The 24,000-nt window shown below is 35.3% G+C and overlaps 1 protein-coding gene across 4 annotated transcripts in view; it reads left to right on the forward strand.

The window, feature by feature from the left end:
- The window catches only part of LOC124947898 (teneurin-m), a 238,942-nt gene that overhangs the window by 184,317 nt on the left and 30,625 nt on the right, over positions 1-24,000 (forward strand). The window contains exons 1-2 of one of the 4 annotated variants that reach the window (XM_047490669.1): positions 8,772-8,789; positions 19,057-19,172. The exons of 1 other annotated variant lie outside the window; for it this stretch is intronic. In XM_047490669.1, the coding sequence (XP_047346625.1) occupies positions 19,112-19,172 (61 nt within the window). In that variant the 5' untranslated portion in view covers positions 8,772-8,789; positions 19,057-19,111. Of the gene's footprint in view, positions 1-7,105; positions 8,790-19,056; positions 19,173-24,000 lie in introns of those variants that run through there. 2 more of the 4 variants (XM_047490671.1, XM_047490668.1) reach the window with 2 other exon arrangements.

Raw genomic sequence — 24,000 nt, forward strand, 5'->3', positions numbered from 1 at the left:
AGGAACGAGATGTCATTGAGATATTTCTCGTAATAGATATCGTTGAAAATAATTCGTTTGACGATCGATTAATTCATTGACGTAAGAATCTTTATATGATCCTTGACAAAATATTTTATAATTAGAAATGCATTCTGATTTTATTCAATCGTTCGATCATTTTTTTTTCTTTTTTTTTTTTTTTTTTTTTTTTTTGTTAGTATTCTAAAATACGATCGAATCTGACGAAAGTTCTATTGGATAAAAATGAACAGATGTAATATTTATTACGTTCGATCGATGTTATTATTATTATTTTATATTTTGAACGAAGTAACGTATGTTGATTTAATATTTTACACGATTCTTTTAACGAGGAAAAAAAATATTTTCATGTATTATGAAAGGGGCGGGGGAGGAGGAGGGAGGCGGAGAAAAACTTTTTGTAATTTTGAGTAACATCCAAAGCTATCGGTGCTTTTCTTGAACGTTCGAGAGCTTTTTTTAGGAGTAACTCTTAGAAAACGAATGTTATCCGAATACGTTCTTTTTTCTCGCTCTTTTTTTTTTTTTTTTCTTCCTTTCCATGGAACACCCTCGTAGATATAAGGGAAGAAAGAAACTTGCTCGCAAGATTTGACCGGAAGGACTGGACCCTTCTGAGTTCAACGAAGGGCCGACAAGGAGATTTCATAGTACTATAGAATTAGAGAAGAATAGATATAAAGGAACATAGTAAATACGATAAAATCTTTATTTTGTTTCTAAGAAGAAGAAATAGAAATAGAGAAAGAAAAAGAAATAGAAAAAAAGAAGGTAGAAGTGCATTAAAAAAAGGATTATTTTCTTTCAAGTTCAAGGATTAAAACGTTTCTTCGAGTACGTTTCTTTAAAAATAGATTATATACTTTCTTAGTTCGGCATAGTTATAAAATATTTTCAAATGTATATATATATATATATATATATATATATATATATATATCCATTTCATTACGATATATGCAACAGTATAAATATACGTTATATACTAGTTCACAGTGGCCATTTTCGTAGAAAATTCGAACGAAATTCTATCATCCGGGTGATTCTTAAACGATTACCCCTTCCTCTTACAAGTACCTCAGCAACCACCCCCTTCGAACCCACAATTTTCAATCATCGTCTATCCGATCGGTCGAACCTTTTTTCAAAAGTCCCTCTCCTCGCAATTTTTCCCTCTTTTCTATAAATATATTGGGCGGGGGTGGGAGGGTAAAAAAGAAAAGAAAAAAAAAAAGAAAAAAAGAATCGTAGGACGATACAACCAGTGAAAGGGACGAACGGGGACGATGAAGGAAAAAAAACGAGAGGGACAAAAAAGGGTACTGCCACTTCGAGGAAGGATAGGAAAGGAGTATACATGAGTGTCTACGTACATATATATGTGTGTATGTATATACGTATGTATGTAAGATGCCCGAAAAGAAAATTCGTGCATAAAGACGATGTCGAGCGCGTGCGATCACCCAACTCTTTCACAATACCAAAATGAAAGAGAAATAGATTGAAATAGGACGATAGATAGATAGATAGATAGATAGATAGATAGATAGATAAATAGGCACTGATAGAAAAAGATGGAAAGAGTACGCAAAGTATTTCTCACGTAAGATTCTCGTACGAAGGGTTGGAAGGAACGCCATTCGGGAATCCCAAATTCGATTTTCGCTCCGATATACTCGCTGAATGGATATACTTCGGCCCTTACGAAGAAAAAGAGAGAGAAAGAGAGACGAAGGTTCTGCGTTAGGAACGAGTTTTTCATCCGAGATTGGAAAACGTCTGGGATTACGTAAAAAAAAGGCTAAGTCGGATTGCGTATCGGCCAGATGGCAAACGGTCCTCCGCGCCCCCGTAAAGCCAAACTCCTCTGTATCCCCTCCCCCTCCCCTCCCCACCTATCCTCGCTTCTATCTCTTTTTTCTGTACACACACACACACACACACACACACACATATATATATATATATATTTTTTTTTTTCTTTTCCTTTTGCTCTCTTTCTACATACACGTATACTACAAGAGAACATTTTAGTCCAGTATGCGTGGAAAAGGGATAAACGACACGCGTTCCTATTGGTATTAGTAACTGTTGTTCACGTATGAGAGATATAGAAGAAGATAAAGCCACACTAACACATATAAAGCTAATGTAACACGGCTTGAATTTCGAAAAGGGTGGAGTCGCCCTTTCATCTTCCACGGTCAATGGTTCCTTCTATTTTCTTCTATTCCTCTTTTAACTATATACCCAACCTACCTACCTACCTACCTACCTACCTACCTACCTTACCTTCTTTCCTTCCTTCCTTCCTTCCTTCCTTCCTTCCTTCCTTCCTTCCTTTCACATTATTCTACTTTCTTATGTTAGATACGTTAGGACTTTAATAAAAAAAAAGAAAAAAGAGTAACGAAAACTTTTTTTTACACTCACCCGTTAGTTAGTTCCTTCATTCTATCCTTTTTTTTCCCTTCTTCTTCTCTCTTTTTTTTTTTTTCCTCTTATTCATCAAAGGAAATAGTTGTTACCTATATAATTTAGTTCTTTCATTCGAACTTCCGAAGGATGGTTATACATCCTTTATGGTTTCTTTCGTAAGTATCGATCGTACAAGTCATCGATATCCGATTTCTTACGCATCATCTTTCTATCTTCGAACTCGTAAGGCACTTAAAAAGGGAGAGCAAGAAAGATTTTCATACGTTCGGAACAGGTTCATCGTGACGAAGCGGGATAGCATTTGAAAACCGTGGCATAAGATACGTAATCCATTTTCAAGTTCGCTTTCAGACGCGAACCAGATGTCCGATCTCCCTCTATCAGAATATATTATTTCTTCTTTTTGTATCCTTAAACTTTTTGAAAAATATTAAAAGTACGTTAATCAAAGATTTATGATATGGTAAGCATAGATAACGTTGGTAAACAAACGGAACACGGCCAATTATTTTCTCAATGTTCTCTTGAAAACATGATTCAACCTAGATATTTTCCCAAGACAATCACTCTTTCTCTCTCTCTCTCTCTCTCTCTCTTTCCCTCTCTCATTCTTGCCCTCTCTCTCTCTCTCTCTCTCTTTCCTCCCATATTTCTCGTCTACATCTTTCGGAACATCGGCTTTTAAAGGTGCTTCGTCGTCTCTAATTACACCGAAACCAGGAGAGATGAGGAAGGTAGATAAGAAATTAACGTGTTTCCATTCGTAATGGAACGTTGTTTATAATAAGTAACCCCGTGCATTTATTTCGTTAGCTCGGCACAAATTCCAAACGTAAGTTCGAGGATAATCTCAGCTCGAGTCATATTATAATGGATAATATCGTAACGAAGATATCTTTTAGATTCATCTTACTTATATATATATATATATATGTGTGTGTGGGTGTGTGTGTGTGTGTACGTGTATATATATAACAAAAAAATAGATAACTACGTCAGCCTGTTAAATACAATTTTATCTCAAGAGTATCTCTAAATCTGATAATAATCTCATAATGCAATTTTTTTTCTTTTGTCCTTTTTTCTTTTTTTCCTTTTTTTTTTTTTTCTTTATCGTCATATAATTTCGACATTATTATAAAATCGTTTAATCGTTAGATATGATACCTCCTTAGATAAATATCGAAGAAATATCGTAAATTTGTAAAGAATGATATGAATTCGTTTCGGACATTTTTTTCTTCCTTTCTTTTTTCTTTCCTTTTTTTTCCTTTTTTTTTTTCTTATTTCTCTCATAATTTATTCCATACTGACGTATGTAACAGTATCCAATCGTCGAAATTTTAATAATAATAATAATAATATATATATATATCTAATACAATAAGGGATATGAGGAAATAAATAGTTTTGAGATCTTGTACGATCGTATTCTTTCGTGACTTTTACGTATGCAAGGAACGTATAGCCCAAAGGTGGAAACTGACGAAGACGAAGACAACGAGAAGTTGCTTGGAGCATCGGTGCAATAAACGAAGAGAACTCGCATCTTTCTCGTATGCAGATGTTACGAGGCCCTCGAGGGATCCTCCTTCTCTATGGTCCACCTTCACTTTCTTACAAGCGTCCTGTCGGTCCAAAAGAGAAATAGAGAGAAAGAGAGACAGAGACAGAGACAGACAGAGGGAAAGAGAGAGGAAAAGAGAGAGAGAGAGAGAGAGAGAGAGAGAGAGAGAGAGAATCATCGACATTCGTTCGGACCTCCCGCACGCTCGTCTTCTCGCAGTTTTATTGGTTTAACTTCACTATTTTACAAGCGATAGTGGATTAAGAGGATTAAAGGGAATCGTCCGTAGGGTAGCTCTCTCTCTCTCTCTCTCTCTCTCTCTCTCGCTCTATAGAGACATAAAGTTAGTGAGATACGAGGATTACCCTTCTTCTAACGAGGGACCGCTTGGCGACTTGAAGTACTCCATAGTGAGCTTCGATAAAAAGTCGATTTACACCGATGCGAGCCCGCATACTCCTGGCTCCAGATCTTGTCTCTCTCTCTCTCTCTCTCTCTCTCTCTCTCACTCTTTCTTTCTCGTTCACTATTCCTTTACCTTCTCCGCCTCCGCTCTTCTTCTTCTTTAAAGACGATCACCTATACGCTAGTTTTCACTGCCTGGGAACTTAGAAACTTCTATATATTCCTCTCTCTCTATCTATCTATCTATCTATCTATCTATCTTTCTTTCTCTTTCTCTTTCCTCTCTTCTCTTTCTCTTTGTCTTTTGTCGTTCTCTCTACGATACCTACAAAATCTCTTGTCTCGTATTGAAAGTATCAGGTTTACGCGTCTTTTCGAAAGTACCCCTGGAACGAGCTTCTTTTCTCTTCTTTCTTTTTATTTTAATTTTTTTTTTGTTCTCTTTTCTTCTTCTTCTTCTTCTTCTTCTTCTTCTTGTGCATGGATTAAGGCCATATGGCGTTTACTAGCTCGTCGAAAGGAGACCCCCGTGGAAACTATCTCGAAGGAATTCTTCATTGAAAGATCGAATCACACCCGATCGGATCGATCGAACGTGTAGAATCTTTTTCTTTTTTTTTTTTCTTTTTTTTTTATCAAATTTACAAATTTAATATAGAATTATCAAAAAGTTCATTACGATTTATAACGATGGATTATATTTTAAACGTTGAACATTTTTGACGGGTCTTTAATTGAATTATTGCAATAATTTTATATTCGTTTATTTATAATCAAAGGAGTTGCTTTAGAAGCAAACAACATGGTCTCTGTGATAATCCTATTAGATTTCCCTTATGATCGTTTTAAACGTGGATATTACTTTGATACATTTCAGGGGAGTCAACAAGTGACCCGAGTCTTTTTATCATCTTGACCCAGTTTTAAACATACCCGAGAGAAACAGATTGGACATGTACTACGTATATCTTCTAATCACCGTGTCACGTCAAAATATAAGACATTCGAATATTTATTAGAATACCATCGTTTATTACTTACCATAATATACACACATATATATATGTATATATATGTATATATATACATAATACCTATGACGGGATAATTATGCGTCCATCGCACACATTATCTTCGACTTCGTCGTTAGCCAGTGACTTACTTTATCATTAATTCGTGATGTATCATGTGCCGTCAAGTTGAGTACTTACTATGAGCTATAACAGAAGTTTTATGTTAAAACCTCGACGTTCCAGACAATTTTAAACTTATTTATAAACGCATAACATAGATGTATTATATTATAAAGGAGAAAAAGATTTCTTCATTTTATTGAAGAACGATTAAATTTTAATGATCATCACATTCTTTCACTTTATTCACATTTCTTTTCTTTTTTTCCTTTCTTTTTTTTTTATTTTCTTTCTTAACAACTAAAGAAATATTTAATCGTACAAATTTTCTCTGCCAAATTTCGATCTTCGACGAACTATACCCGTCGCATATTTTAAATCCTTAAAAACTATATGATTTCTTTTAACTCGTAAAGAACGAAAAAAAAATGATTATTATGAAATTACACATTCTCCTGTCTTCTTTTGTATTTATAATTGTTACATTGTAAATAACGTTGTTAGGCGTTTTGCGAAAAAAAAAAAAAAAAAACCAAGTAATAAGAAACAAAACTCTTCAAAAATGTTTTGCGCCAAACACAATATACGAAGTTAGAACCATCATGTCATTTCAAAAATATTAGTTAGAGGTAATTATTATAAGAAAAAAAAAATGAACGATTATTAAAAAAAAAAATGTTAATATTGTTCGTAATAATTTCCATTAAATCGAGAAATATATTTTCGTTTTATTTATTATCATAATCATTACTATCATTAATCTGTTCTATCACAAATGAAAAATAGTGTCCATATTTATATAAATATATTCGATAAAAAGAAAACTATTTTATTTTAAATTATTATATTTCATTTATTTATTATTATTTTATTTATTATTAAATTATTATATTTTAATTTCAATTATAATAAATTAAAATAAATTAAATTGTTTCTACGCGCAGATCTTTTTTTTTTTTTTTTTTTTTTTTTAAATTAAGACAAGGTATTTAAATATATTTTCTATAGAAAAGAAAAGGAAAAGAAAAGAGAAAATAAATTTTCCAAAGAGACTATTGCAATTTTGAACGATTAAAAAACAAAATATCATAAATCCTGAATAAATTTGTTGATAAGATTTGACACGAGTTTAAGATTATTCGAGTAAAAGATAATATACGAGAGATATAGAAAAGTATTTATAAAATAGTATACGAGAGAGAAGAAGATAACATTTCTCGGGATGGAATCTGCTGCAGCATCCACAAAGTAAATGGATGTTGTGTGATCGAACCATGGACCGGCTGTTGTTTCCCCCTCTCCCACTCTCGAATCTCAGAATTATGCCCCCTTCCGCCCCCCGGGCCCCCACCATCACCATCATCTTACACGAAGTTACTCGTCGTTGGTATCCCCCACTTTGTGATATCGTTCTCCCTTTCCCCCTCCACTGAGCTATCCTCCCCAATCCCCTCGCCACCCCCCACCACCACCACCACCACCACCACACCGTCACTTCTACTTCCCGTTCAGTGGCGGGAGTCGTCGTTCGTCGTTGTATTCTCAGTCTGTCACCGACCGCGTAAGCGTTCGGTTCGTAAATTTTGTCTCGCTCGTTGGTGTCGTGTGTCAACCTAAAACATTATTTTTAAAATTAATCATCGACATTCGCGCAACGATTCCTTCAATTCTATGATATATCGAATGAGGGGAGAGAAAAAAACGGGATATAGTAATTAATGAAAAAAAATTTTACATAGTGATTCAATGGTGTGACGTTTAAGAAACACGTGCCTAATTATCGTCGATTCAAAAGTTCCTGTGTGTGTTTGTGTGTATGTGTATATATATATATATATATATATATATATGTATATTAATATATCTTTTTTGTTGAGATTAATAGAGAAAAAAAAATCAATGGATTGTTTTAACAATTATATGTGACGAAAGTTAAAACGAGAAAGGATAAAAGACAAAAAGGAAGAAAAGAAAGGGAAATGTGTTTATCACGTGGATTATCTGTGATTTATAAATCGTGAAAGAATCATTGATCGAAAAGAAACGGGCCATATCGTTGGAACGAATCCGACGTCCCTTCGTTGATCGCAATTTCGTTGTTATTTTTTTTTTCTCTCTTTCACTCTTTCCCCTTTCTCCGGCAACGAGCACACGAGAAATGTCCCACGCCGTCCGCTCCGCTTTCGTTTAGTCACGGGCCATCGTGCGGAAATCACAGCCGTCGAGGGTGGTGTAATCGTTTATCGATTCTACGCTCCAGAAGAGAGAGAGAGAGAGAGAGAGAGAGAGAGCAAGAGACGACGACAACGACGACAACAACGACGACGACGACGACGAGGAGAAGGATAAGTTCGACGGGAAAAGTGTTATATTTCTTTTTTTTTTTCCTCTCCTTCGTTCAACAACGTCGATCCTCTTTAAAGATCGAGAAAAACAATCTGTGAAACAACGCGAAGACGCTCGATGTTTTTGTATTTTCTATCACCTCGATTTATTTCTTCTTTTTTCTCACGCGCATATATGCACATACGTATGTATGTATGTATGTATGTACGTATGTATGTCATTCGAAAAAAGAAGAAAATATTTCGTCGTATCATTGACGAAATTATGGTTTAATTTTAGTACGTGCGTGTCGTCCTTCTTCTTTACATGATACGACGGTGTTGTGGTGATAGTGGTGGTGGTGGTGGTGGTGTTGTTGATGGTGGTGGTGTCGCTGAAAGTAGCACCTTTGTAACTCGCGTTGTACCATCCATCGACGTCGCGTGGTCTTCCCTTTGAAGTAGTTTTCAAACCGGAAGGATCGACTTTGTCTCTCTTCCCTTCGGTCGAATCGTCTTTATTGGGAAGAAAAAAGAAAAGAAATAAAAAAGAAGAAATACAGAAGAAGAAGAAGAAGAAGAAGAAGAAGAAAAATAAACGAATAAATAAATAAAAGGAAATATAAAAATTAAGGTGGAAGGAAGGGAAAAAAAAGAAGGAGGATAAATTTAAAGGGAAAGAGAAAGAAAATATAAATTCGTCTACGGTTAGTGGTGATAACTCTTTCGCGATAGTAATTTTCTTTCCCATTTTTCATCCGTATGAAAGTGAACGGTGAAAGATCAGCTCGATGTGCGATCCCACGGCTTTATTGGATCTAGTGCCGAGCGAAGGATTACTCAAGAGGCCCTCCATGGATTACAACGAGTATACGTACTGCTATGGTGGTGGTCGAGGTGGGTGGTATTTCTCTTCCTCTCTCATTCTGACCAACTTATACGAGCGCGCTATACTACTTTACCTTTTCTCCCTTGGCAACTCGCGTTCTTTTCCTTTTTTTTTCTTTTCTTTTTTTTTTCTTCTTTCATCTTCTTTCTCCCTTTTTTCTTTTCTTTCTTTCTTTCTTTCTTTTTCTTTTTTTTTTTTCTTGCATCAACTAACATCAACAAAACTCCCCATTTCTGCTTATTCCAATCCCCGATATTTTTCGATCTATAATTACGTTTTTATTATATAAAATAATGAAAGAGTGGGGTGGGTGGGGAGAGGTGGAAAATGGAAGAGAAAATTTCACGAGAGAATCGTTAAAAATTCGAACCTTCAATGTTTTCCTTTTCCTTTAAAAATGAGAAACAACGTGAACGAAATAGGAAAGAAGAAAAGAAGGAGAAAAAAAAACGAAAAGAAATAAGAAGTAACAAGAAAGAAGAAAGAAGAAAGAAGAAGAAGAAGAAGAAGAAAAAGGGGATTACATCCCTCTCGGTCGATGTCACGCGAGAAGCGTACATTATCGCGCCAGGCGTATTTGTCAGGGATGACATTTCGAAATCACACCGGGTGAAACTTTTTACGCACAGGAAGGGCGCGTCTCGTCGGGATGCCACGGTGAAATGGAAATGGTGAACGATTTTCGGGGGTTGAGTAACGTTGGGATGAGTGGGGAGTGGGTGGAGGGTTCATAGGGGTGGATAGGAGATAGGAAAGGGAGGGAAAAAAATCTTTCTCACTTTACGGACGAAATAGAGAGACGTATATCTAAAAAAAAAAAAAAAAAAAAAAAAAAATGACATTCGTATCATTAACCATGTATTCACGGTCTACGGTTATGTATTATTATTAAATATTTTTATTACTATTTCTTATATCCTTCTTCTTCTTCTTCTTCTTCTCTTGTTGTTTTATTTTTCATTCTCTACAAGGAAACAATGTAAATGTAACGAAGAACGATGACGAATAAGAGAGGGTTAGAGACTAAAAACACTAACATAAAATAGTACTGATAAGATTATAACGATAAACATAAATTTGTCGTACAGTGCATATCTATCTTGCTCTTCCACTCTCGATATATATATATATATATATATTTTTTTTCTTTTTTATTTTGCGCTTGTTCGAGTTCGACAAGCGTGTATATACGTATATATACTTATTACATAGATACACGTACAAATAGAACACAAACAAACGAGATCGACCAGTGCTATAAATCGGCAAACTTGCGCGGAATCTAACGACTATTACTAGTCAGTAGAATTTCTCAAGAGAAAAGCCACGTTTTCAACGCGAATCAATCGCGAATGGCAAACACTTTCACCGTTGAACGAACCTAAAGGAAGAACAAGAAGAAAAAGGAGGAGAGATAGAAGAAAGAGAAAAGAGACACAAGGCCATGCGGTTATCTTGCGTTTACTTTATTCTTCTTTTTCATCTTCTTCTTCTTCTTCTTCTTCTTCTCCTTCTTCTTCTTCTACTTCTTCTTCTTCTTTTTCTTCTTCTTCTTCTTCTTCTTCTTCGTCGAGAGTATCCGTTTGCGATCGAAGAGAATTCTTCTGCGTTGAAGATTGGATACTAGCGACGTTGAGAGGGAGGCGAGATTTAACGTTCTTCCTATAGAAAAGAACCAAGAAAGAAAAAGGATAGAAAAAGAGAAAGGAGATAGTGCGATAGCAGTCTCCCCGATCTCTACGTCACGATAAAGGATTTATTTTAGGGAAGGGAATCGATCGTTCGGAAAGGAACACTTTCGCCTCCTTCTAAGAAGGAGGATGAGAAAGACGAGAGGAAGCAATAGTAATACTATAGAAGTAATAGTAGTAGTAATAGTAGTGGTGATAGTAGTAGTAATACTGATACTAGTAGAAAATAAGAGGAACGAAGCATGTGCCACGATGAGTGCTCGTGTTCGAAGAGAAAAGAAGGGAAAAGAGGAAGAAGTGAAGAGGCACTCGCTTACATTACCACGTCGTACGTGTATTTATCACTCTGACATTTCCAAATGTCGCGCGGTTTATCAGGTAAACTCCCTGCGGTAACCTTAAGGCTCGTTCGCACGCACTTACACGCGAGACCGCAACGATCGAGCCGGATTTTACGTTTCGTAAACTTCTCTCTGGTAATGTTTTCTTGTTTGATATCTCTACTCTCTCTCTCCCTCCCTCCCTCCCTCCCTCCCTCCCTCTCTCTCTCTCTCTCTCTCTGTCTCTCTACCCCTCTTTTGTTCTTTCTAAATTTGCATAATGGAAAAGCGTTGAATGGTTATATCACATTTTCTTGATCTTTTATATATATATATATATATATAAGTAAATATAGAATTGATAATATTCATTGATAAAATTCATTATCATATATGGTCTCTTTTTTTAAATTTATGTTATAATATCGAATTATTTTTTTTTTTTTTTATTATCTTTAACGTCTTAAATCTAAATTTAATTGCGAAGTTACTCGTCTATATAGGAACTTAAACGTTCTAGAATTTCCTTCCCTTCTTTAGGTAAAGATCGTTGAAAAGGAATTGCTGTGGTTCAGGTTTAGTTTCTATCCAGAATCAAAGCAGAAGTCGAGGAAGTGTTTCCTTTCTGTACATCCCCTTTCGTCTCAACTTCTCCTACTACCGTCCCTTCTCTCGCAACGTAGCTCATTAAACTTATTCACTTTAACTACATTCAAGTTTCGAGATAGGTGCCCCTCGATGCACCAGTCAGACCTACGTGCCTGAATTGCATCGTAACGATCCTTCGAAACGACCGGGAGATACCAAACTCCCCCCCCCCCCCCCCTCTCTCTCTCTCTCTCTCTCTCTCTCTCTCTCTCTCTTCTTGCACACCCCTTCCGGTTTCCGGCGCGCCGCAAATTTTCGCACTCCTTCCATCGCCATCTTTTCCGCGAGAATTGCAAATAGGATAGGCGTCCGATCGATCGTTCCTAATCCTGAAGATCAACTTTAACTCTTTTACGTGGTCTATCGTAATTTAAATTATCTGCACCTTATTAGTCATTTAAATTTTAAGTACTTGTCGTGTTATTCTTTCTTTTTTTTTCTTTTTTTTTTTTTTTTTTTTTTTTTTTTTTTTTACAGTCACACCAATACTTCATAATTTTGAATATATTACGTGTATCTATATTGACTTTTTTTTTTGTTATTTATAACAACGGAGTGTTCCTTTCTTTTGTTTTTTTTTTTTTTGTTTTTTTTTTTTTTTTGTTTGTAATAAAAGCTTCTGACAAATTAACAAAACTTTGAAACGACATCGACGATAATAAAATTATTCTATATCGATTCTGAATAATTTGGGATTGACGTAGGATGGAATATAGAAAAAATACAAAAAGAAAGAAGGAAGGAAAAAATATAAAAAGCAAAAGAGGAAAAGAAGATAGAAAGATAAGATTAATTAAGAAATTACTAGACATCCTTTGATACTGTTATTCTACCGACGAGAGAAGAGTATCTAAAGAAGATCTAAAGGATCGAAAGGAAGGAAAAGTGAGATGCTGTGTTGGGTTCGAGTCGAACACGGTGTAACACCGGGCATCGTTCGAGCTACTCGTAATAACCCCCCACAGCGGTACCTATTACCGCCTCCGAAGCTAAAATACCAATATAACGAGGGCAGCCTTCTTGAATTACGCGGCAGGCTGCTCTATCGAGATTAACGTCTCGTAATAACAAGCGGACGAAGGATAAGGTACGAGGGAACGCTTCGAGGGAAGAAACGATCGGAGCGACCACCGTCTAGTCGCTTTCTGCTATGGCCGTTGCTTGAGAAAGAGAAAGACAGAAATAGATAGAAAGAGAAACCAAGAGAGAGAGAGAGAGAGAGAGAGAGAAAGAGAGGGAAGGAAGGAAGGAAGGAAGGAGACAGACAGACAGGCAGAGAAAGAGAGAGAGAGAGAGAGAACAACGTAGCTTCGATTCTCATTAGAGGCACGTGCGTGGTTATCGGTTGCTCGTCTACGTCGACCCATAGACCAGCTCTCTGGAATCTAATTGCTGGCGAACTTAGCTTAGGATCGAAGGCTTCTCTCTCTATCTCTCTCTCTCTCTCTCTCTTTCTCTTTCTCTTTCTTCTCCCCACAAACATCCCTCTAACCCATCTCTCTTTCTTCTTCCAACCTATCTTATCTTTCTTCTTACATGTCTCTCTTTCTCTCTTTCTTTCTCTTTTTCTCTTTCTCTTTCTTTTTTTTTCTTTTTAGTGGACCGTAACATTTACAAGAAAACTGTGACGAAGTAATTACTGTCAGATCGATCGACAATGAATCGAATGTAAATATATATATATATATATATATTTTTTTTTTTTCTCTCAAAAATACACAATAGAAAATAAATTGATCGATTATTGTATTAAATTGTATTAATAAGCGATCGATATGAGCCGTTTATTTTGAAAATGACCTCAATCCATTTATCTTCAAATCGTGATATTTAAGGGTTTGCGTTTCAATGAATTTAAAAATATACGTATAGGATATTAATGAGTCATACTACTTAAGTGTATCTAAGGGTGTTAAATTTATAGTTTCTATTAAAATAATGGCAATTATTAAGTGAATAATATGTGTTTTCTTATCAAGAATGAAGTTAGGCCACTTTCAAAATTAACAATCAGATTCATTATAAGATTTGAAGGTGCCCAAGTCCATTCAACATAATTTAAAATGCTTCAAATTGAAAAAAACAATACTCAATTTATTTTACATATTTTTAAAACATTTCGAAAACATAATTTATGCGATTCAAAACATTTTTTAACTACATAACGTACAAAATTACAAACATAAATTTATTACAAAACAATTTACTACTCATCTAGATTTTGTGTGTGTGTAAAAGGGATTTGAAGAAATCATGATGTTCCGGTGGTATATATCGTAATAGGTCAATTATATAGGTCCTTGAATTTTGCTGTTGTAATTTGTCTGATATTTTTATACAGTGATGTCAATACAATATTTTCGAACTTTTTTGGTCTACCCCGACGTGGTAATAAATTCAGGACTTAAAAATTTTCATTTTCATTCATTGATATCTTATAGAAAATTTTATACGATTTATTTCTGACAAAACGTATCCAACATATTTTTAACCAGTTAATGTTTCTATTTTGCCCGGCGCACATGTCACTTTAAGTTATAATGTGTCTTTCAAAATAAACAAAATAAGTTCATATATAGAATTGATAAAAATATAAAAATTTTCTTTTCATTAATGTGGATAGATATAAAAATCGTCGAACACTTTTACCTTTCTTTTCCTTTTATTTTATTGTTGTTGTTGTTGTTTTCCGTATTGTTTTTCTTCTTTCTTTCTTTTTAACAAAAAGTTTCCCCTCTCAAATTTTCATTTCAATGTTAACACGTTCCGTGCCATGTGTACCACCGGTGGTACACGTTAAACTCGATCTTCAGGCCACGTGTACCACCGGTGGTACACGCAGTAATTTTTTTCTTTAATCAAAATATTCAAATGGCCTGAACGACAAGTCAAGCAAAAATGCTTTGGCACGAAACGTCTTAACCCTCTATGGACCAAATTTTTCTTTTAAATTAATTGTTAATTTTGTTTATGCGCCATCTCATGAAAAAAGCTATAATTATTTGATAAAATCTCGATAAATTAAAATGTAACCTGAAAGTTACACGGGCGCATAGAGGGTTAACAACGAATTATTCAAAAACACAATGTTATCAATATATCCATAAATATATTATATAAATGTATATAGTATAATTCCTAATCAATTTCGACGGCATGTTCTCATTAATTCTTGAAAAGTTATCGACCGATCGTTGCAATCGTGTCTATAGTTACTATCGAATCGTCCTTTTCATTAACGAAAGAAGAAGAAGAGGAAGAAGAAGGAGAAGAAGGTAGGGGGGGTGGAGATGAAGGAAAGAGAATTGAAAGAGGAACACCATGGAAACGTGCAGCGCGAGAAATCCGGGTTCGAAAGTTCGGATCTCTCTCTTTCTCTCTCTCTCTCTCTCTCTTTATCTATCTCTTCCTTTCTCTCTTTATCTATCTCTTCCTTCCTCTCTCTCTCTCTCTCTCTCTCTCCCTCTTTCGATCCTCTGCGTTCTGTAAATCACTCGGCTCTTTTCTTTACGTAGGTGAACTCTAACGACTTCGCCTTCTCGCGCGGAGGGTCTTTAATTAATAGTTCGAACTCGCTTCTCTTGGATCTTATTTCACCGGATTCGTAGCAGTAAGTGTGTGCGTGTGTGTGTGTGTACATGTGCATGTGTGTGTGTATGTGGGTGTGTGTATGTAAGACTAAGAAAGAAAAAAGGAAAGAGTAAAGGAAGGAGATAGGTTGCCACGTTGATCTTGGAAGAAGAGGAAGTGGTCCTATAAAAAAGAAAAGAAAAAAAAAAAAGAGAAGGAACGATCACTATCGTTCATTAATTGCACCGATTAACGAACGTCCTAGTCGAAGTAAAAAATCGTAAGCTTGGATCGTTCGACGACTCGTTAACGCCTCTTCTTCTTCTTCTTCTTCTACTTCCTCTCCTCTTTCTCCATTTTCTTTTTCTTCTTTCTTCCTCTTTTTATCCTTCCCTCCTTTTTTTGTTTTCTCTCTCTCTCTCTCTCTCTCTCTCTCTCTCTCTCTCTCTCTCTCCCTCTCTTCCTCTTCTTCTTTCCTTTTTCATTCTCCTTCGTTCTTCCTCCATCTCACGCACTCTGAACTAATTAATTCCACGCGAAGGTTTCTGTTCTGTCGTCGATAAGCTCGGCTAACCGATGTTCCGATCGTAGATTTCCAATTACCAATGTCGAGCCGTGTGATTATCGTAGTCGGGTGTCCCAACGCGTTTGCTTGTTGGTGGGACGTGTAAATGGGGTAGAGTGTGAGGTGGGGGGAGGGAATGGGAGTGGGAAGAGAAGTAGAGAGTGAAATAGGAAAAGGATAAAGGTTGGGGTGAGAGGGACGGTGGGAAGGAGGACGAGTGCTATGTCGTTGGCGTAAAAAAAAAAAAAAAAAATATAAGAAAAAAAGAAAGAAAGAAAGAAAGAAAGAAAGAAAAGGAAAACAGGACAACCAGTAAAGAGAATTAATTATACGACCTGACTGCTATTCGTTATCGGTACGAAAATTCATGATATAGAAAGAAAACGACGACGACGATGATGATTATCCTTTGAAATTATTTAATAAAACAATTACGAAACTATTCAGATTCGATTTCTTTATTAATCGAGGATAAGGAACAATAGAAAATTCTCGTCTCATTCTTGCATAATATCTTACACGAAGGTGTTGCATTGTTTCATATCGAGTTCTCATTTTTGTTACTTTCTTTCTACTAACGTGTCTCGTAGGCGATTTCTAAGATCGTTAATTATGTTAACTGTCAAGGAAACCGAGCGTGATCGCATGCGACGTCTAGTTAACGCCTACGTACTTAAATCCGTCGATACTAATTAATTCCATACGATTCTTATTCACCAGCAGGTACCTACGTATAATCTATATATATATATGTATATATACATATATAGACTTTGCTCGATTTAAAATCAAATATATATATATATATAGCGTAATTAGATTTCTAGATCAACGTCGACGTTGACATTAAACGATGAGAGAAAAGATTTCTATAATGGTTCGGTTAATGAATTAGAAAATATTTATCATCGATATTTCCGGCCGTTCGCCGAGAAACCGGATGCCGCAATCGAAATTAACGTGGGTAGAAGAAAAACGAGTTAATTAATATTATGAACAATTTTTTAATGACAAAGCAAAATATTGTAATGATATTTAAGGAGAAAGAAAATATGATTAAGTCAAATATAAAACGATATTAAATCTATGAATGAAATTACGCGATAGAATCGATTAACGACATGTTAATAAATCAACACGAAAGATCATAGAAATGATATAAAAATATAGGATCACACCAATCATATTATTGATAAATATTATATACTTAACTATTAGTATACTTAAATGTAAATACAAGATATTACTTATTAAAATATAAAATTATAATAATATTGTGTCAGGATGATTATTATAATATCAAATTTTAACATTTAAATTTTATTATTATTAAACGTTAACTTATTAACGTTAATTATAATCATCTTACTTGATTATTTATTTAATCAAGTAATTTATTACTTAATACGATCTTAAAATTATTTAAGAATATAATAAAGAGAAATTGATCTTTTCTCGATCGTATATCTCAATTATATGTACTACTTATGATTTCACAAAGAGAGAGAAAGAGTAAAGAAGTGAGAGAGTGAGTGACAGAGCTTTATATCAACGAATTAAAATTCTTTCGAATTGGGCAACACGCACACGTACCACCCTCTCATTCGATTGCCCGTTTCACACGTCGAACCCATGGCGTGTTCCTGCACCTTGCCAAAAACAGGACACCTCGGGGCATCGATTATTATACCACAGCCTCGATATATCCGGCGGTACCTTTCACGCTCGCATATCGTTCTCGTACTACTCCTTCCTACTCCCCCGTTCATTGGCATCACTACCTCTTCATTTTTTTTTTCCTTTTTGTTTTTCCTTTTTTCTTTTTTTTTCTTTTTTCTTTTTCTTTTTTTGTCCTTTTTTTTCTTCTTTCGTTTCTCCTTTCTCGTGTATATAAGTACTTACGTTCCCTCTGCCGACCATCTGTTCTCCCACCTTCTTCGAAGGAAGGAGGAGATTACAAAACGAGGACCATATTGACGGTACGCTAAGGTAACATTTTATGAGGCTTGCTTTCTCCTTCAAATGGGGAAAAAAAAAAAAAAAAACAAAAAAGAACAAAAATTACTTGCTCATCAAAATAACTCGTTCGTATGAATTAAGTTACGTTTACATACGAACGAATCGTAATATTACACTCTTTACTTATTTCTTCGGCCAACTAACTATTCGTCATATTTATTTCTTCCTTTCTTTCGTACTATAAGATCTCTTTTGTTATCTTCATTTATGCCTTTTTCGTCCTCGTTTGTTTTCCTTTTCTTCTTTTTCTTTTTATTTCCTTTTCTTTTTTTCTCTTTTTTGTTTCTTTTTTTTCCTCTCTCTTTTTCTTTTTTATTTTTTTTTTCTTTTTTTTTTTTTTTTCTCAACCTTGCCATGCGTGTTGTCCCTTTTGTTGATCGCCCTGAATGTTTCTTTTCCGTTTTGTTAATACTACTTTCGTAATAGCCGCCTTACGTGGTTCCTCGATTCACGTCATACACATGGTAGACTTTCCCCAAGCACATAACGTAGACATTATTTGAAGATAAAGAAACGAAAGGAGAGAGACAGAGAGACAGAGAGACAGAGAGAGAGAGAGAGAGAGAGGGAAAAGAAGAAGAAGACAAAACTGGTATTAAAATCTCCCTTTTGCACCGTTCGCGTAAATCATTTCTTTTTTTCTTTCTTTCTTTTTTTTTTCAAACGTATGCGTCTCGATTTTTCAGAAGTCTTTTCTTTTTCTTTTTTTTCTTTCTTTTTTTTTCTTTTTTTTTTTTTGATACTTTTCATAGATTTGTTTAACAGGGGGTAAGAGGTAATTTGAAGAATTTTTACTGACCCTATTAAAGTTTCTATTAAATTGGAAATAGAGAAAAATTGAAATCAAGTCTATGAGAAATTTTCAATTTATCTATATATATATATATATATATATATATATATATATATATATATATATATATATATATATATCTTTCTCTTTTTCTTTCTCTCTCCTTTTCTCTCTTTCTCTCCTGGTGTCTCTATTTTTCCAGGAAGTACCTCGAAAAATTTTAATGTGAAACGAATTAAGCCCTTTCTCTCTTTCTCTCTCTCTCTCTCTCTCTCTCTCTCTTTTCTTTTTTTTCCTCCTTTGCCACGTCGTCCTTTCGCCGTATTAAAAAGAGGGAGAAAAAAGAAAAAAAAAAAGAAAAAGAGAAGAAAATAGTTGGATAAAGAGACGGAGAAAATTTCCACTTTCCACTTTGTCCGTAGAGGAAAAACGAGGTAAGTGGAAATGAGAGGAAGAGTAAAAGAAAGAGAAAGAGGAGGAGGAGGAAGAGGAGGAGAAGGAGGAAAAGGAGGACGAAGAGGAAGAGGAAGAGAAGCAGAAGCGAGAATGAGAAAGGAACTGTGCTGGTGGTGATGGTGATGGTAGTGGTGGTGGTGGTGGTGGTGGTGATGGTGGTGGTGGTGATGGTACATAACGCGCGCGGTTTAAGGTGTCCAAGCGTTTCCGCAGCGATTCTAGACATGAGGAGGAGGACTGGGAGAAAGAAAGGGATAATATCCTTCGTATGGATATCTACAAGCCACGTGAAAGCAGCCACACGTGTTCGACCTTTCGTTTAGGAGAAGGTATACGCTCGCACTCGATTTTTTTCTTAGTACTCTGTACTATGAGCATATATGTATATATATATATATGAATACGTGTGTATATGTACATATACATGCAAAAATGTAACCGTAAAAAGAAAGAAGAAAAAAAATATAGATGGATAGATAGAGGAATTAGAGAGAGAGAGAGAGAGTGAGAGAGAGAGAGAGAGAGAGGCAGACAAAGAGAGAAAGAGGAGGAGGAAGGAGTGGTAAAGTACCTACGATCTCGCGTCCCTTTCACCCTTCTACTTCGGCCCTTTCCATCTAACCAACTCTCTCTCTCTCTCTCTCTTTCTTTTTCTCTCTCTTCTCCGGCTTCCAATTAAAACCGTTTCACCCCTTGCACGAGTTACACTCTCCTTCCCTTCATCTCCTATCTTTCTCTCACTACTATCTTCTCGTTCATTTTTCAAGATTTTCCCTTGGATGCCTGCGAGTAGCACGACGTAAAGAGAAAGAGAGAAAAAAAAAGAAAAAAAAGAAGAAATAGATAGAGAGAAGGAGAGGACGATGGCGACGAGAAGGTGGTGGTACTAGGGGGGAGGGCGGGGAGGAGGTGGAGGAAAGAAAGGGGAAGAATTCTAACTCGAGAGATCTTCTCGGCGACGAAAATTTTCTAACAAGACGTAACGTCGCGTGATTCGCTTGGAAACGAAATAAGCGAGCAAGGGCCGTAAGTTAAGTAACTACAAGTAAGCCTCTTCTTCTTTTCCCCGTTAGTTTTCTTCTTTTACTTTTTCTTCTTCTTCTTCTTCTTCTTCTTCTTCTTCTTTATCTTCTGCTTCCTCGTGGAAGAAGAAGAAAAAAGAAAAAAAAAAAAAAAGTACAAAGAAAAAGAGAAAAGAAAGAAAAGAGTCCGAAAATTATTCTACGGGATGACGATTGAGATCTCACGAATTTTCAAAATACTTGCTAATTGACTAGCGTTACGTTAAAAGTCACGAGAATGAAAAAGAAGTTTATCCTTTTTCTTTTCTTCTTCTTCTTCTTCTTCTTCTTTTTTTTTCCCTCACAATTTTCACGTAGAATTTTCAGAATTAATTAAGAGACATTGTCTCCCTCTCTCTCTCTCTCTCTCTCTCTCTCTCTCTCTCTCTATTTATCTTTCTTCGGTATAATTTCGCTTATCGGCCAGAACGCATAAACCCGTGCGCCCATTTTATTACGAGAGGTAGATAGGACCCCTTAGCTCTACTCAGTTCAGAACGACGGCCGATTCAATTACACTAAATTGCAGCGGGCTAGTCTATTACGTTCACGTCGACATATTTCGACGAGAACCTTAAAATATCACGGTAAATTGCACTCGCGCATCGCTACCTGATATATTCTATTACGTGATTCTCCAGAAGTAGTAGTAGTAGGTAGGTAGGTAGGTAGGTAGGTAGGTAGGTAGGTAGGTAGGTGGTTGTTCCACAAATTCTGGCATGGCTTCTACGAGTTCCGGGTTGGCGTTAGAACTGGATGATCGTAGAAGAGAAAGTTAGTGGTAAGGGGAGAGGAGAGGAAAAGTTGGATATACATAAACTTAAGATAACTCGACCGTTTTAGCATTTATTACGGAACGAGAAGAAGGTTGCGCCTGGATATCCCTCTGGACGTTCGCTTTTCGAATATCTCGCATCTCTCTTCTCTCTCTCTCTCTCTCTCTCTCTCTCTCTAGAAACGGCCTCTTACGCGAGCAGTCTCATTGGATGTACGAAAATAGCGTATATCTTCGATAATATTTTTACAGGGCTCTAGCAACGTTCGTGGCTCCTCGAAGCGGCCATAATTCACGCCGTCCAACGCGTGTTCCTTGAAATCCGAAAGCGTTCGTCTCTCTTTCTCTCTCCCTTTCTCTTTCTCTTTCTTTCTTTCTCTCTCTTCTTTTCCCCTTTTCTTTCTCTCTCTCTCTCTCTCTCTCTCTCTCTTTTTCCTTCGAAGGCGCGAACGTCGATCGGTTATTTACAGCCTCGCTTCGAAGGCGAATAAACGTTAAGCGATTTTGCTCTCGAGCGATTTCATCGTAGCTCTTTCGCATCTGCGGAATCGCGTCGTTTTCTCTTTTCTATAGACAAAAAATTTCTCGTGAAATACCTCTCGAATATATATATATATATATATATATATTTTTTTTTTTTTTTAAATATGTGAATAACAAACGAAACCCTTTCTCTTTACTTCACGGCTATAATAATAATAATAATAGTTATTGAATGAGTGGCATTGATTTTGTTAACATTTTTTTGTTCTCATTAATTAACCCTATAATGTTATTAAATTGTCATCGATTCGACAACGACATAGATCATGAACGAAAAAAATGGCTTATATAAAATACGTTTAATTCATAATACATTCGTATAATTATTCTTTTTTTTTTTTTTTTTCTTTTTTTTTTATTTTATTTTCTTCGTTATCGTATATAATAATCAATGGTAATCGCGCCTGGATTTTTATATATATATATATATATTTTTTTTTATGGAAGATGGTAATCGATTACTACATCAATTTGTTAAAAAACATTCATGAAAATTTTCATATTTTCGATATTAGTAAAAATACAATATTACGAGGAAAATATAAATATTTACAGTAGGGATATAGTGATTTTAACATTGGGGGATGAAATTGTGAACGTGGAACATCGTTAACAAATTTGTTCGTGAATTATAATTAATAATAATTTAAACGTCGAACATGCGAAAAATAAACAGAACGTTTTGTACATTAAAGGATTTAAAGAAAAAAAAAAAAAAAAAAGAAAAAAAAAGCAAAAGTCATTTTTTTGGCCGATAGGATTATTTAAGAAACTTCGAAATATTTCTTATTGGAAATAAATTGTATAATAATCTCTGATTAATGATTATTCGTGATTACAGAAGATAAATTATTAACAAAAAGTTATCTAAATTTATATTATTAAACAATATTTTAAAGAATCTATTGATCCAATGACAGAAAAAGAGATAAAGGATTGTTCCAGTGTAGATATATCGTCTTCAAAAAAAAAAAAAAAAAAAAAAAAAAAAAAAGAAAGAAAGAAAAAAAAAGGAAAAAAAAATCATATTTAAAGATAATCAATTTATAGACAAAGCACACATATAGAATAGATTAATTAAATAATTATCAATAAATAATATGACAAAGTATTATGTAAAAGAAAGACATTCCTTTGAGAGTTCCTTAAAAAAAAAAAAAAAAAAAAAAAAGGAAAAAACTTTCTTTACCATGATTATAAATGAAGTCCTAATGATACAAATATTCAAATACAGATGGAACATATATGATTTTTCATAGGAACACAAACGTATAACCTTTTTTGTAGGAAAATAAAATGATCGTAATTAGAATATTGTTCGACGATCGATTGGAATAATTTGGAAACGATGAGGCTAATGAAAGAAAGGGAAAAAACATCAGAGGAAAGAAAGAACAAAAAAGAGAGAGAGACAGAGAAAGAGAGAGAGAGAGAGAGAGAGAGAGAAACAGAGAAAGAGAAAGAGAGAGAGAGAGAGAGAGAGAGAGAGAGAGAGAGAGAGAGAGAGAGAGAGAGAGAGAGAGAGACTTTTCGAAGGTTCTCACGTACGAGTACGTAGGACGATAGCGATACACGTTTTAACGGGGAGGGTTCTGTTTCGATCCAGTATTAATTCGTTCCGCTCCGGAAGCTAATCCAGACACGAGACTAACCCTTGTCCATCTTCTTCGTTTCCCACCCTCAAATCCGTCGCTTCTGGCTCCCTTCGATACGTGACCGGAGTCGAAATCGTTCCCTCTACGTGTTTCTTCTCCTATTTTCTACTCCCCTCGTCTTTCCTATGCCAGTTCCACTTTTCTTGTTTTTTTTTTTCTTTTTCTTTCTCTTCTTCTTCTCTCTCTCTCTCTCTCTCACTCTCTCTCACTCTTTTCCTTTTTTTTTTCCCTTCCCCCTCGCATTCTGTTTCAAAGCCGTTTAACGGAATTCAACGTCTTCGTGGCGGAAACTTTAAGAACTCGTCGTTACTCGTCGAAAGTTGCTCCGAATATAAATGGAAATCGATGAAAAATATGTGCCTTTAACGCCGATACGATACCTCTTTCAATGTATATTATACATTTATATATATATATATATATATATATATATATATATATATATATATATATATACATCTGTATATAATCTAAATATACATATCCATAAAGCTTTTCTATAACTTTTCCATCGAAGCGGAAATTTTCTCCCCTTCCCCCCCCATGAATTTCCTTTCCTTTCCCCCCCCCCCCTCCCTACCTCCTCTCCCACACGGTCAGAGATCAATGATTGGAAAAATAGAGAATAAAATTTTCGTTATTGAATGATTAATTGCAATCTTTCGAATAAAAAAAAAAAAACACACACACACACACACACACACACACACACACATGTACATACACAAATATATACATATGGTTACGAGTAAGTCGATCTCGAATGTACTTGACGTTTTCAAATTACCATTTTATTTTGTAAAAATTCGCGGAATAAGAAAATGCCGAGGCGAACGTTGTGAATAAAGAAATGCCCAGAGTGGCCGCCGTCGTACCTGAATATAAGTTCGAAAGAGGAGAATGGTAAAAAGGGAGGAAAAAAAAAAGAGGGAAAAAAAAATAGAAAAAAGAAAAAAAAAAAAAAAGAAAAAGAACGAGGCCCTTCTCTAATAAATTCCATTAGGTATGGGGCTCTTGCTCGCAAGGGCCCCGATATTATGTTACGCGTTTTGACGTTTACTCTCAATGGATGAGCATCCATTACTAGGCCCGGTGCAACAACAATCAGGTCGAGGTTAGGCCT

Source organism: Vespa velutina, chromosome 3 (assembly GCF_912470025.1).
Source record: "Vespa velutina chromosome 3, iVesVel2.1, whole genome shotgun sequence".
Classification (NCBI taxonomy): Eukaryota; Metazoa; Arthropoda; class Insecta; order Hymenoptera; family Vespidae; genus Vespa; species Vespa velutina.